Here is a 15,696-nt window from a genome sequence, read left to right as displayed (position 1 = left end):
AGTGTGTATGGCTATTTCTGTTGAGAAACTCATGCTTTGGGGGACCCAGAATCTCTTTGGTTGTTTTTTTCAAAAAGCCACAGTGGGGTGCTGTAGCGACAGGATCTCACCATTAACTTTTAATTTCTTTGCTTTTGTTGGTCACTTAACATTATTTAAAAGTATGTTTTGGCTGGTGAATAATGCTTTTGGATTGCATTCAGAATGCATAAACAGCTGTTGTAAAACTCACTCTCTTGGAAAGAAAACCTATCCAGAGGGGCCAGGTGGTGCAGTGGATTAACTCATGTGCCTTTAACCTTGGTGAGACCTGGGTTCGAGTCCTGCTAGGTCACCCCTAAAAGAGCAAGTGTCAGTTTTGTTTTGCTTTTGGATCCAATCGCTTATGTGTTTGTTCAGATCACACAGCTCCCCAAATCATTTGGCCCACATCTACACCATTGGCAGTTTCTACTTAAGGGAGGGCCAGTCCTGAAATAGCAGAGTGTCGCAGGTCAGCACTAAAGTACATTGGCAGAGATGAATGGGGAAGTTACAAGCTTATGAACACCTGCAGCTCAATGCCTGGCTCCAGCCAATGCAATGATTTCTTCACTTTTTTAAGCACTAAATTTGGTAGTGACAGGAAGAAAAAAGTTTCTCCCAATTTTTACACGTATCGTGTGCATGCAAGACTGGAACTGGATTTAAAAGTCTGCATTCTTTCATTGCAGACGTCAGAATCCGGAGCATGATATTATAGCCACGTTTGGAAAAATTGGTTTCCTCTTGCTCAGAATACTTGGTGAGGGTCAGACCTTGGTTTTTCTCCTACTTTGCTTTTTTTGTCTGTAATTTCGCTCAATCCATTTATTCTGGGGCCTCAATTTCTCTGTCTTTGAAACGGGAATACCCTGGAGACATTATTTTCTACGTTCTTAATTACCTAAGAGCAGCATTTTGAAAATTGAAATTATGTTTGCAAAACATAGCTAATTCTCTGGGTGACAATAATTGGGTACATGCAAACTATCATTACTGTGAGAGGAATTACTTGACAGGTTACTTCTTTGACCCCCAATTAGTAATTATGTAAGTTTGAATTGTGCTGGGTTTATAATATTTTCTCCGAAGATATCAGCTGAGATCAGATGACCAGAATATTGGGATGCTACCCAAAATAGCATCCATTGGCTGACTGCATCCTCAGTGGTGAACGTGGCCCCAATAATGGACTCTTAACCTGTGTGGACCCACTTTGTGTTTAGGGATTGGCCTCATTACCTGGAGCCCAGTAATGAAATGCTCTGCAGTACAAAGGCCAGCCCTTTGCACGGTGAGGAAATGATTGATGAATAGTTTGGATCTACAGCAAGGCATTTTCCATAAATGCACGGTGGCTAGCTCATTCTTCTTGCTTCTCCGTCAGGTTCATCAGCACCAGGATCGGGGAGAGACCTTTCAGTGCCAGCTGTGCCCTTTTACTTCCTCACGCCACTTCAGCCTGAAACTCCACATGCGTTGCCATCAGCACTTCCTGAGGACAGAAGCCAAGGTGAAGGAGGAGATCCCAGACCCAGATGTCAAGGGATCTCCCCACCTCAGTGACAGTGCCTGCCTGGGGCAGCAAAGGGAAGGAGGAGGGACAGAGCTAGTGGGGACCATGATGACGTCTAACACTCCAGAGAGGACTAGCCAGGGAGGGGCTGGCGTCTCGCCTTTGCTGGTGAAGGAGGAACCCAAGGAAGATAACGGCCTGCCCACCTCCTTTACTTTGAATGCTGCCGACAGGCCCGCCAACCACACAAAGCTGAAAGACCCCTCCGAGTATGTGGCCAACAGTGCGTCAGCATTGTTCAGCCAGGACATCTCTGTTAAGATGGCGTCTGATTTTCTCATGAAGCTGTCAGGTACTTGAATAGGGTTGTATTCTCCCTCTCTCCCTCTTTCTTTCTCTCTCTATCAGTATTCTCATCTGCAAAATAAGCTGGTAGAGCTAGATGATTTCAAGTTCCCTTTAAATTTGGATAGTCTGCACTTCCGTACATTTTCTCCTTGACTTTGTGTATGTGTGATCCTTTGGAAGTCGTATTGCTTTGGCTTGGGTCTCAAAACAGTAGGGATTGTTGATTTCCTTCTGTTTTTTTTCCCCTTGGTGAGTTCTTATTGTAGGGGGGAAAGGTCGCATGGTAAACCAGGTTTGTGTCAGTTGCTTGTGTGACCTTGGGCCCTGTTTAACATGTCTCTTCTGCACTGGACTCGCATGGAATACCTCATTTTGGCATTATTCAAGTTCTTTACTGTCTTAATTTATAAGATTTTTAAAGGACAGACATACAAAGGCTACAATTAGGAATTACAAACTTCTAAAATTTGAGCAAATGATGACTATCTTTAATAAGCTTTTCAGGTTTTTTTAATGGGAAATTTTTTTTTTGTGGCAAAATATATTTAACATAAAATTTACCATTTTAACTATTTTAGGTGTACAATTCAGTGGCATTAAGTACATTCACATTGTTGTGCAAACCATTACCACCATCCATCTCAAGAACCTTTTCATTCTCTCCAACTAAAACTCATTAAACAGCTGTCAATTCACCTCTCCCCCCAGGCCCTGGGGACCACTGCTTTATGCCTCTGAATTTGACTACTCTAGGGACCTCATGTAAAGTGGAATTTAAAAACACATTAAAAAAAAATTCTTTTTAAAAAAAAAAAACTGCCCTGATCCATTTGGGAAAAAAAGATGGAGTATAAATTATAAAGATGTGTTCTTATTAGTTGACATTACTTTCCATCACCATCAAATTGTACATGATGTTTCTCGGTTTTTTGTCCTTTTTTTCCCCACGTATTTGATTTAGGTTGTGGTGTTGAACAGGAGCATCAAGGTGTTAGGGCACTCTGTTTTTTCTATCATTCTCTTTTGGAATAAGGTGTGTTGCAGGCTTGTGCGGCTACTCATTACGTTTTTAAAAGTATGATTTTAAATTTTAAAAGAGATGTAGGGGGTGGGGAAAGGTCGGTGGAGAATTGGTTCTGTCTTTCAGTGAAGATGGCAGTCCCCATGATGATTTCCAAATGCCATTTCAGCTCTTTGGAGATTGACAATACCCTTTTAAATGGAGAATAATTGGTCACCGCCTTCCTTTAAATGGACTGTGAGTCGCATTTCACTAAATGTCATTGCCAGGTGAATTAGAGGTTCAGCTCCACTCTGAAGTCCCTTTGCTCAGCGACACTTCAGTTGGGTCTTTTGGAATGTCGCCCTCATCCCAGATCTTTGCTCCTTAGGAGTGGGAGACACTAGTTGGAAGAAATGAGGAAAGGTAGGATGGAAAGTCAGGTGTCCCAGAAATGAACCAAGTAGGCAAAGAGCAGGGAATGTGACAGTGAAGCACACTGACCTGCAGTGAGAGTGTGGGGATCCTATGCTGAAATTGGCCAAGTCATGGATTAAAATGCTTCTGACTGTGGTCCTGAAGAACGCCGGCTTCTCTGCTCCTCATCACCCCTCTCCCCCGACTTCTCCCTCTTCTATTCCAATGTAGGGGAAAGTGTGATTTTTAGCGACTTTGAGTTTCATATTTAAAAATTTTTGAAGCTGTGAGGAAAATGCATGTTTTCATGCATTCCATGTTCGCTGTCCTGATCGTTCAGGATTTCACCTCCGGGGGAACTCTAGTTTTTCCCTAATTGTCTTGCCTGTCAACATGATAGCAAAAGGGACTTCTTTTATGGGCCCTTATAGTGCAATCCCCAGAGAAGGAATGCAAATGACATATTCACATAGCATAGCTTAGAAACGGGACATTTCTTTACCTAATAGACAGGGGCAATCTGAGTGGAGGTGAATGACCCTGAGTAAGGTGTTACTCCCTTCACTCCATGATCCAGGGATATTTTAAAATCTGGAGGAAGGTGAGCGGGAGCAGGGAAGGTTTGGACTTTGGATAAAGCACTGTGTATCATGTGTGGTTCCTGCTGGGCTCAGCTCTGAGTGCCCACATTAGGCTCTAATTAGCTCCAGACCCAATCTCAGGGAGCATAAGATAAGGCTGCTTAGCGCCGGCACTGCAAACAGCAGAAACACGAGGGGAGAAGCCAGTTGATAGGTTGGGGTGAAGAACTGCACATCAAAGCCTTACATTGTGGTCTGTGTTTTCAGTTAGCTATTGATGGGGAGTTGTTTATGGTTTGGCAGTCAGAATATTTACTGACTGGTCAATTGGTGTAAGAAAACAGATAACAAATGCACACACTATTTATGCAAAAGGCCCATGCAGCTATTTTATGGTGGCTTACTAGAGGTCCTGAAACCTGACTTGTATGCACTGTTACCTAGCAACCTGTTATAAAGTCACCGGGGAGAGAGTTGCATCCTTAATTTTTGTGTGTGTGCATATTTGGATGTAAATGTAAACTTGGTGACTGTGGCGGTGCAGCTCAGGAGAGAAGATGTGTTAAAAGGAAAGGAATACATTTTCTGGAGCAATTTTTTTTTTAATTTTTCTTACTCTCTGGTTGGTCTCGCCATACATTCGATAGCTGCTTTCGCTGTGGTGCCCTACCTGGCTGTGTCTGTGGATATGATTTAGGGACAGAACGGCTAAATCCCAGGGAGCTGCGGCTGAGTTTCTAGCTCTTCCCATAATCAAATGTAGTGAAGTAGTGGCTAGTCTCGGGCCTTGTCCCTCGGCATTATAACGGCGCCATTGTTCTTGCACTGAATTTTTTCCCTGGGCTCTGTCCGTGCACCTGCTGGTACTGTAGGGTGCAGCTGTTTGTGGGCACTGAGTCTGTGAATCTTTGTGCCAGCCAGATCACTGTCTGCAAAACTGGAGCACAGTGACAAATTCAAGCGTGTAGACACCTACTTGTTTCCAAAAGAGAGAAAACACTTGATGCTTTCTTGCCTGGTTATTAAGAGGAGTCTTTCTTGCTCCTTCGACTAAAACTAAGCATAAAGATGACTGAATGGAACCCAATGGGATTAAAAGTCAGTGGATAGAATGCTGTTTTAAATGGACTCTCAAAGCCTCCCACCCCCACTCCTGTTAGAGGTTTCTTAATGTGCATGATTGTGAAATAAAACCCCGTCTCCCAACCATCAGCTATTCTTCTGACTGACCCCACACTGAACATTGCTTGGTCCTTCAAGAATAATGCTGCTTCCAAAACTGAGGCTTCCAGGCCCGGCATTGCAGTGGATTCAGGGAAGAAGAGTATGGGTAGCTTTCTGGGCTGACAGAGAAATGAATTTTATAAATTTCGCCCATGGTTTAGACCGAGGCAGGCCTGAGAGGGCTCCAAGCCTGTATGTTCCAGTCGCTCTTTCCTGGAAGCTGGAAGGCATATGCAAATCATTGCATGTCAGGGCAGGTGAGCCAGTGGTCATGTGGCTAGGGGTGTTCAGGGAATAGGTACTCACCCGACTGTGGAGAGCTGAGTTCCTGCTGATTCTGTGCCTTGTCGCCCATAACCCGCAGCAGTTCTTAACCTCGGCTGCACATTAGCCTTGCCTGGGGAGTTTTTCACAAAATGCCAGGGTCCAGAAATTATGATTCACTGGGATAGGCCCTAGACATTGGTATTTTCTTTAATATCCTCAAACGATTTTAATGTGCAGAATGATTTTAATGTGCAGCCAGGGCTGAGGACCACTGATGTGGATATAAATTTGGTACCTGGTACTGTATTTTTTGGGACAGCTGTGGTTTTCATCGGTGCAGTTTTGTTCCTGTGGTCTCCGCCCTGGACCACGAAACAGGGCATGGTGGTATGAGATGGGTGTGTGGCTTTCACCATAGGTTAAGATTGACATGAAGGAGAGGCCTGAGTGAGCCATGCTCAGGGATCTCCAGGTAGTTCCTTGTGGGGCCTCCTGACAGGGGATTTTCTCCAGTCAAAAAGTCTCAAGACTCCACGCAGAGCATCAAGGAACTGGGAGGGTCATCGTTATTAGAAGCCTGATTAAAAGTTGCCTGCAACAGTGGCCTTACATCATTTCTTTTTCTGAAAACTACACTTTTAAAGATATAAAATTTAATTCTAACTCTCCAGATTATAACCAAGCAGTTGACAGAAACTTGGCACTTCACTTGTTGGCTGGGAATATCTTTTTGTCCCTGGTTTTCCAAAATAAAAGATATGTCATTTCAACTATTTTTAATTTGGAAGACAGCAAAAATTGTTGTGCTGTCTCCCACATTATATTAATTTCGTAAAATTCAGACCAAAATAATTTTAACTAGGAGACATGGACTTCTTTAAAGCAGCAACTTACTTTTAGCCTCACAGAGACAGTTTGTGAACAAATGGCTAGAAGCTAACCATTTCTGACTTATTAGTAGCTCAGCCATTAAAAAGCAAAGGTGTTCACGTATAAATGTAGGGTATAGGTTAATGTGTTTGTGTCATATACTGTAGTTTTCCATCAGCCTTTGTTCTACAACTTCCATCTATTTCACATGATTTTAAGCCTCTCGTAGGTACAATACAGGTTTTGTGTAAATGGCGGCTCCCAATCTTGCTTTACCTTCGTTTGTGCTGCTGGAGAAGGAGGGATGGGAGATGCCCATTGAACCAAGTCATCTTCATTGCCCAGGGGCTCTGATTGCCTTTCTCGAAAGGCAATCATCTCAACAAATGAGCCTTCTTCCAAGTAAATGCCATCCTTGTGTTATTCACACCCTGTGACTGCAGTGCCAGCAGCCAGGGGGCTCTTCCACTGCCCACGCCTGGGCATGCCTGTCCCAGTCAGGTGGTTTTTGACAACTTCCCTTTGCATTTCCAGTTTGGCCCTTCCTTTTAACCCTGCCTTGTTTTCCTCGTGATGGGCACTCACTGATCATGTGACTAAAATTCCTCATGTGAGGAGCTGCGTTTAGGGGCCTTATATGTGAAAGCAGCTTGAATGCCCTTTTGAAATCTTTGACTTTATTGAGCTTGGTGATTCATATGAGAGGGAGAGTGTGACTCTTTCCTATTTTTCAGTGACTTGCCACTCATGAGACAAGCACTGACTTGAGTTAAGAAAGGGACAGGTGGGATTATAGGTAAGTGGGACCTGGAGGATTATGAGTGGGGCCTGGATTGCTTACACACACAGGTTGAGTTCTTATGCCAGTTGCTCATTGCTTATTATTTTTACTCATTTAATGCGTACTCTGTGCCCTTTAACTTTTTTGAACCTCGTAGCAATACCGTAAGTAGGTGGTATTAGTATTCCCATTTTACAGATGAGGAAACTGACAAGTGGAGAGGTTAGGAGTCTTGCCCAGGTTAGCACAATGAATAGGTGTTGGAAGTGGGATTCTAATCCAGGCAGCTTGGTTCCAGGTTTCCCTTCTCCAGGCTGTCTATACCCCCAAATTACAGAAAGAAGCAGCAAAAACAGAGAACGGCACAAAGGGCTCTGTTCTCTGCCCTTCTTGTGTGTTGTGGAATTAGCCAGAATTTCAGCATGTTCTGAATGCTGTTGTGTCAGACAACTTCAGAATTTGTGTTAATAGCTTTAGGCATCTCAGGAATTATTTAGTGCAAATAGAGCATAAGAGTAGGGCCAACTGGTATTTCTGTAGAGCTTCATAGTGTATAGTGTATTTCTAAATATATCATTTCATAACGAGTAGGTAGATGAGAAAACTAAGATTTGGGGTAAATGGCTGTAGAAGAGTCATGACTGGAATCCAGAACTTTCTTTCCTCACTGTGCTGGATAGAGTGTACCTAGTTCTAGAATTGCCATGAGAGTGATTTTTTATCTTGATAGACCCCTGGGAAATTTTACCAAAGTCTATTGTATCTGTAAAAACAAAGCAAAGTGTCATTCTCCTTGAAGTTTGCTCTTTTTACTACTGTTGTTATTATTGTTACCTCTTCTACTATTATTATTATTTTAAGAGCTATAATTAATCAAAGGTGCTTACAGTGAGCTGGGCACTGTGCCAGCCACATCATGTAATTTCTCATTTAACCTTCACCACAGCCCTGTAGGGTCTGTAATAGTAAACCTAGGTTATAGATGAGGAGGCTGAGACTGAAAGGTTTTGGCTGCAAGGGACAGAGCAAGGATACAGCTCTGGGTAACAGCAAAAGCTTGGCTCTTGACCACTTAATTAGCTATTACCTATTTTTTTTTCTCAGTTGAGCAAACTGTCTTTTGACCTCCGTCTGCTTCACTGTTTATTTTCCTTGGCTTCAAACCATGGCATCATTTCTAATGCATGCACTTTCAGTCACTAATCTGGTTAAATTTTTTATGTCTTCAAAATTGTACTGAAATTTTTATCTACACTCCATCCCTTCACGTGCAGCCTCCTCCTCACGCCTTGAAGTTGCCCCTCCAGCTCCCCCCGGTGCCTTTTCCACCTTAGCACCGTCCCCACCCATCCACCCAGCATTTCTGATGGACTCTTCCAGTACCTCTTGCATCAAATCATACTCCTGTCTATCTAGCTCTTTTCTTTCCTTCCCATCTTCTCTCCTTCCCTCCCTCCCTGCCTCCATCCCTCTATTCCCTCCTTCCTCCCTTCCTCCATTCCTTTCTTCCTTTCTCTGTCTTTCCTTTCCTTGTCTTGTCTTATCCTTTTTTTCTTTCGAGATGAAGTCTTACTCTGTCACTCAAGCTGATCTTGAACTGCTGACCTCCGGCAATCCTCCCACCTCAGCCTCCCAAGTAGCTGTGCCTTACAGGCGCAGGCCAAGGCCACCATGCTCAGCCCCGGCTCTTTTCTCCTGAGTAACCATCTCCCCACTCCTCTCAGGAAAACTGTTAACAGTCTTTGCCAGCTCATGAACATACCCCTCTCATTTCCATTTCTACCTTTATTCATGTTGTTCTTGGGGTTTGATCACTGCAACCATGGAATTGCATGTGTACCTTCCTCCTCTTGAGGGGAGCTACAAAGTCGCAGTGTAAAGAGGTGGGCCTTTGGAGAGGGGAATCGTAGCCATTTCGTGGTCTGCCATAGTCCAGAGTTCTTCAGATTCTCTGAGTGATCCGCAGTGACAACAATCATTTACAAACTGATCTGTAAACCGGAATGTCAGCATATTAATTTAAAATGACAGGTATAGCAGTCAAGAGGAGATGTCATTTGGGGCAGGTGGATACTGACTTTCCTAAAAAAGGTTGGGAATCTATTATCCAATCTTCAGGTTTTCTTTCTTCTAGTCTCCAGGCAAACCACTCCCTTGCTGTTCATACATTTCATTCTTTGGCCATGTTAATAGTTGGAATTTACTCAGGGCTTGATTGGTTTTCCAGGACTTGTTCTTCCTGCTTTTGACAAGGGAGATATCCTGTCTGTTAAGTGGATTACTGCAAATGGCTACCTTTGTCCTTTGTGGGTTGGTTTTAGTAGTTTAGTTTTTACAGAAAAACTTTATTTATTTTAAAGTTCTTGAGGCACTGCTTACTGGCTACCTTTGACCCTTCTCCAGAGGCTGTTTTGCCCCTTTGGCTGTTATAGGGACCTCTACAGTCTTGGTTTGGGTACATAGACCCTGAAGTGTGGCCAAGGATTAGCTCAGGTGGGGATTAATGAGAAATATGAGATGGCTAAATTTCACTAAACACTAATTATAAAATGATTTAAGGGAAATTAAAGAGCAAGATTTAAAAATATTTAGCAAATGTTCTAAACATTCCATTTGAATATAATACGCTTAACATATAACAGTCATATTTAACCGTTATTAATTATTATTTAATTAAATCTTGGCTTTTCTTATGATTTCAGAAGGCAATTTCTCACCCAAAGCACATCATAGTGCTGAAAAATCTCAGATCCCCAGCCTGTTCATTCATACATACATACATACATGCATACACACTGCTAACAAGGGAAGTTGGTTAGACAGAACAGTACCAGCTTGTTGTCTTGAGAGTTAAGCTCTGATTCTGGTTCTATCATTAATGAGCTGTGTGATTTTCAAAAGATCGTATCATCCTCTGAGCCTGTGTTTTCTTATTGTAAAATAAGGGAGTAGAAAACAGTAATGGCTTTCATTTTGTTTCAAAAGTTCACATTTATTACATTTACCTGTTTAAAAAGCCAAACAATTAGGGGGAAAAAAGTTGCTATTTGGTGAGCAGAAAATGTGACACTGCAGTGCTATGAGGGAGCAGAGTCTGAAGCAATGTGATCATCTCGTATATTTCTAAATTTATTTTGCTGATCTCAGTTTGAAAAAATACAAGTACAGTTTCACATAGTGGCAAATGGGAACAGATTTTTAACAACTTGTCTTGTAATTTCAGGTTCTCCTCAATTAAAGAAGAGTACAAGTTTTTGTTTCAAAGTTGACAGCATTTAGCAACTGCCCTCACTCCTTATAATAAATGAGAGATAAGCAGTATCCAAAACTCAGAATATGCCCTAAAGCCATCTGTAATTCTGTGTCAACTACTTGGTTATTACTCACTTAACTATTATTTGGGAAATGTATTTAATCTCTCTAGGTCTGAGATTTCTCATCTGCAAAATGGGGATTATACTATACTAGTGCCTACTTCAAAGGGTGATTGTGAGGATCAGATAACTTAATACAGGTAAATCCTTAGTGTATCACCTGGCTCATGTTATGTGCTCAATCAACGATCTAGCTATATCTGTATCTATCTATGTGCCTATCTATCTACATATGTCTGTCTGTTAGCTATGGTCAGAAGCTGCACCAAGCACATACACTTGATGCACTTGAACCTACCCTTGCATTTAATTTAAGGACAGCTGGCCATGTCTAGAGAAAATTTTTCTTTTTTCACAGGTAGGAAGTACTTCTGGCTACTAGTGTGTAGAGAGGCCAGGGATGCTGTTAAACATCTTACAATGTGCAAGACAGTCCCCCACGCCAACTCCTCCCAGCAGATTATCCAGTGGTGTTGAGGTTGATAAACACTAATTTAAAGTATGTATACAGGCTCTAGTACTACTGTAATTATATATGGACACACATGCATAGGCCTGAACTTTTTGAAAAACCAGTGCCAAGGCAGCCACTTCATTACTGATGACATATTACTAGAACTGCAGCATTCCTGTTAGAGCGGGAGAAACTGCTTTACGAGGGCGCTACACAAAACTGAATTAACTTGTCAACACAAGTTAACACATTAGCAGTCTCCAGTATGCTGATGTTTTATATATAATGCAGTAGATGATGCATACTTTGAACTTAAATTTTAACTTAATTTTAAAACAATTTGAAACAAACATTTGTTGGAACTCGTAAAGCGTATCCGAGGGTTCCTTGGAGCACTATTTGAAAACCATTGCTCTGTAGTCCCTTCCAGGCCCAAGTCTTTGGCTCTGGTTTAGGGTGAGGTCGTAAATAAAATTCTCAGTGGCCTTGCTTTTTACAGAGCAGTTCAGCATTTACAAAATTGCCATACTCTGAACTGAAAGAAAGTTCTGTCTCATTAAGCTCAAGAAAAGGTGTCATTTTCCTTCACCAGAGGGAACCAACAGAACAGAAGCATTCATTTTGCAGTCGATTTCTTCTCTTTCATCCTCTTAGTCAAATCTTCACAAGATTTCTTCCTACCAGAAAATGTCCTTTTTCTTCAGGCGAAACCCACCCTTCCCTTTCTAATGAAAAATGCTTAATCCACTCACATCACTTATTTTCCAAAGCCACGGTTCACCTGCTGAGGATAGCGTCCCTCTTAAAGGTACCTGGGTGTCTTGGAGAGAAAGGAAAGGGTTTGGATGCATTTCCAGTGAGAGCCTTTGAGCCCAGTTTCTCTGTGAATTAGATCTGTGATTTGGGGCATCAGTTTCTTAACCTTTTGGGACCTTAGTTTCCTCACCTGTGAAACGAAGATAGTAATAACATCTATCTCCTGTGGTTGATGGAAGGCAAGATTCCTGAGTCATTACTCAAGTGCTAGTTGTATGCATCGTTAAAACAAATGATGGTCTTTAGAAGGAAGTTATATAGTATTTTCCCTAGTAATACGGAAGTTATATAGTATTTTCCCAATTACTATATAACTAGAAAATACTATATATATTTTATATATATATATATAGTATAATATCATAGTAATGAAACTATATATTTTCTAGTTATATAGTAATATAAAAATAATATAGTATATGCAAATAAATATATATATATATAAAATATATAGTATTTTCTAGTTATATAGTCATTACCTAGAATTGGAAAATTGGAATCATCTTATCCCAGCAGCTTTCCCATTCCTTTTCCACGTTTGCATTTATCTTGAATCCTTCATAAATCCTCAAAAAAGCTGGTTTCCTTCAAGTACATAAACTCCATCAAGTACATAAACTGAGAGGTGTGTGTAATTGATCATCAGAGTGACCCAGGTCCTAGGATGCTGGGAACAAACAGTGAGAGAAGTGGCCTCTTGATTTGCAGGGGCTTCCTCGCCACATCAAAAGTTCAGTATCCGGAAACTTTCAAGTACGTAAACAGAAGTCAAGGCAGGTGCTGGTTAAGTCCTTGATTCCACATGTGCACAAATCTTTCTGTGTTAGTAGTAGGAATGAAGTAAAAACTACGTCATGAGTCATAAATGGTTGCTTTTCTCTTAGCAATTTCCCCAAAGAAAAAGAAAACGTCTTGAAATCCACCTCTCACTGCACGTGTGGGTTTTTTGTAAAGTGGGATAACTTAAAAGATGATAATTATTAAGTCATATTAATGTTAAAATATAGGCTTTGTGTATTGTTCTTAATGTAAATATTTTTGGTCTTTGAAAAAAGCAGGTTAGCCTTCACATTTCTATTTTTACGTCTTCTATTGAGACTCAAATGTTTGAAAAATTAAAACTTGGGCAAATGAGTGATTTCCACATGCTCTTCTGGCATGTCATTTACAATATTTACATTTCCTCAGCACATTATAATTTTCTGTCATTCCCTGTATTGTCAGAATGAAAACCAGGTATGTAGTGCCTTGTAAATATACAATGCAACAGTATACAGCTTGCCTATTGCCTTTTAAAGTGTCTTTTTGAAGTTCTGTTAAACCCAGGTTGCGCTAGCAATGCTAAATATCTTTACTTTTTTCCCGAAGTCTCTCGTAGCATATACTCTGACTAATACTTCTAGTAATCACTTACATCTGCAGAAAGTATCTGCTTAACAATCTCTAGAAGTTGGGATTTGCTTCTAGGACCTCAACAGTTTTAAGAACTCTAAGATGAATTCTTAGCTTCATCTTAGAATTTAATTTTTTTTTTTTGGGAGATGGAGTCTCGCTCTGTCTCCCAGGCTGGAGTGCAGTGGTGTGATCTCGGCTCACTGCAACCTCTGCCTCCCGGGTTCAAGGGATTCTCCTGCTTCAGCTTCCTGAGTAGCTGGGATTATAGGCATGTGCCACCACACCCGGCTGATTTTTGTATTTTTAGTAGAGACGGGGTTTCACCATGTTGGTCAGGCTGGTCTCTAACTCTTGACCTCGTGATCCGCCCACCTCAGCCTCCCAAAGTGGTAGACTTACAGGCGTGAGCCACCGCGCCCAGCCAAATTTTAAAATGTTTTTAAATAAAAGATGCAGCAATGAAGCATTTTAAACATACTTAACCATTCACTTTAAATTGTTCCTTCTCAAAGAATTGAAGACACAGACTTAATAAACACCCTACTTAATTACTCTGTCATGATGAACTAGTGCCCTTGGAAAAGGACTTTATTATAAAGAGTTCTGGGAGAATGGTGTTGGGAGAGAGCAAGCTTTAGAAGGTGACCAGCAAAATCCCCCAAGAAGTGGGGGAAAGGTGCAAAGGGTAGAAATGTGCTAAATAAACTAAGTCCTCTTAGGAGCAACCTTCCTGGTAGAAGTCGGAAGTACATATTTGAGGATTGCACTGTAGACTATGGCATTGTCCCTAAAGGGCTAACTTTTAAGCATTTTTCTTGAGATTTTTCTTGACTTCTCTTTTAGTAATGCTAGAGTTCAAGTGATGATTAGCTATTTCAGTAATGCTGTGGTCTAGGTAGAAAGGCCTTTAACTTTATTTCAAAGGTCTTATCTCCCGTTCAATTATTAAATCCAGAGAAAGCACTTCTGCTTGCTTTTGGTGCAATATTTTGGAGGTCTTAGTTTTTGTTAACCTCAGATAATATTGGAACACCATTACTGGATGCCACTAATTTGGAACGACACATTTTATTCATTCAACAAATATATATATTGTGCGCCAACTATGTGCCAGGCACTCTTCTAAGCGCTCGAGACACATCAGTGTTAAAACGAAAGTTGTTGGGCTGGGCTCGATGGCTCACACCTGTAATCCCAGCACTTTGGGAGGCCAAGGCAAGCAGATCACGAGGCCAGGTTGGTCTCAAACTCCTGATCTCAAGTGATCCACCCACTTCAGCCTCCCAAAGTGCTGGGATTACAGGCATAAGTCACAACGTCCAGCCATAAATTGTTAACATAATAAAATTTAAAAACTATATAGCATGTGATTAGTCTGTTAAACTAAATACCACATAACAAAATACCACAGAGGGGATGACTTAAATAACATTTATTTCTCTGTTCTGGAGGCTAGAAACCTAAGATCAAGATGTCAACAGGTTTGGTTTCTCCTGAGGCCTCTCTCCTTGGCTTGCAGATGGCCTCCTTCTCATTGTGTCGTTGTGCAGACTTTCCTCTGTGTGCTTGCATCCCTGGTGTCTCTCTCTCTTCTTACTCTTCTGGTTCTTTAGTGCAACCAATCACAATGGATTAGGGCTCCATTCTCATGACCTCATTTAACCTTAATTACCTCCTTAAAGATCCTAACTCCAAGTATATTCCACACTGGCAGGTTAGGGCTTCAACATATGAATTTTGAAGGGACACAGCTGAGTTCATAACAGTAGGTTATTACATGATAAGAATTTGGAGGGAAAAAAGAAAGGTAGATCAGGGTAAGAGAGGTTGGGAGGATGGTGAAGGTGGTGGTTGCAGTTTTGGAGGGGATGATCAGAGTAGACCTCACTGATCAGGTGGTATTTGAGCAAATTGGAAGATGAAGTATTTTCAAGTTTTATTGCAATGCAAGAGTCCAGAAATGGAGGTGGTGTGGTGGAGGCAGGTAAGGGACACAGAGTGGGAAGCCCATGGACCTAGGTTCTGGTCCCAGCTCTGCATCTTTCTGGTAGTGAAACTTCCAAATAGTACTTTGGATTTCTGGGGTTCAGTTTCCAAATAAGCTGGTCTGTGTGAACTTATGATTCTAGAATACATATTCTTAGAGGGTTATGAGGTGGAAAACAGACTTTGTGCTTGAGTATTGGCTTCGAGTAGGTCGTGGGCAAGGGGGGATAGATGTTTGCTTTAGGGATTTATTTTCATCTTTTTGTTTGTTAAAATGAAATGGGCTTAAGGCTCATTCTAATAAGTGTTTCTAAGAATCCTGTATTAGTATGAGATCCTCTTTCTCAAAAGATGGACACATCCAGTGTAACCAATCATAAGTTCCCACCTCATGGACTGTTAAAGGTAGTGAGATGCCTGTGGAAGTGAAAAAGTGGTGGGAAGAGGTGCTTGTCTCTTCTTCCTTGGTCTTTCCTGGGTAGTATGTAGCCCAGTGGGGGAGGCGTGGTACAGTGTGGCTAAGCCACAGAATCCATCCCATAATAGGTCAGTTAGCTCTACCCTGACCACACACTCCACAGCAACCAACCGTGCTAAAAATGGAAAAAGGACATTAGTGGAAAAACTGGTGACATCTGCATAAAAT

The 15,696-nt window shown here is 41.5% G+C and overlaps 1 protein-coding gene across 8 annotated transcripts in view; it reads left to right on the top strand.

Moving 5' to 3' along the window:
• The window catches only part of ZNF827 (zinc finger protein 827), a 183,544-nt gene that overhangs the window by 57,086 nt on the left and 110,762 nt on the right, over positions 1-15,696 (top strand). For all 8 annotated transcript variants that reach the window (XM_017534708.2, XM_037740573.1, XM_017534725.2 and 5 more), the window contains exon 4: positions 1,409-1,889. In XM_017534708.2, the coding sequence (XP_017390197.1) occupies positions 1,409-1,889 (481 nt within the window). The remainder of the gene's footprint in view (positions 1-1,408; positions 1,890-15,696) is intronic.

Source organism: Cebus imitator, unplaced genomic scaffold (genome assembly GCF_001604975.1).
Source record: "Cebus imitator isolate Cc_AM_T3 unplaced genomic scaffold, Cebus_imitator-1.0 Scaffold4, whole genome shotgun sequence".
In the NCBI taxonomy this organism is placed as follows: Eukaryota; Metazoa; Chordata; class Mammalia; order Primates; family Cebidae; genus Cebus; species Cebus imitator.
Note: the sequence above shows the minus strand (reverse complement) of the source record. Positions and strands in the feature narration are given on the sequence as shown.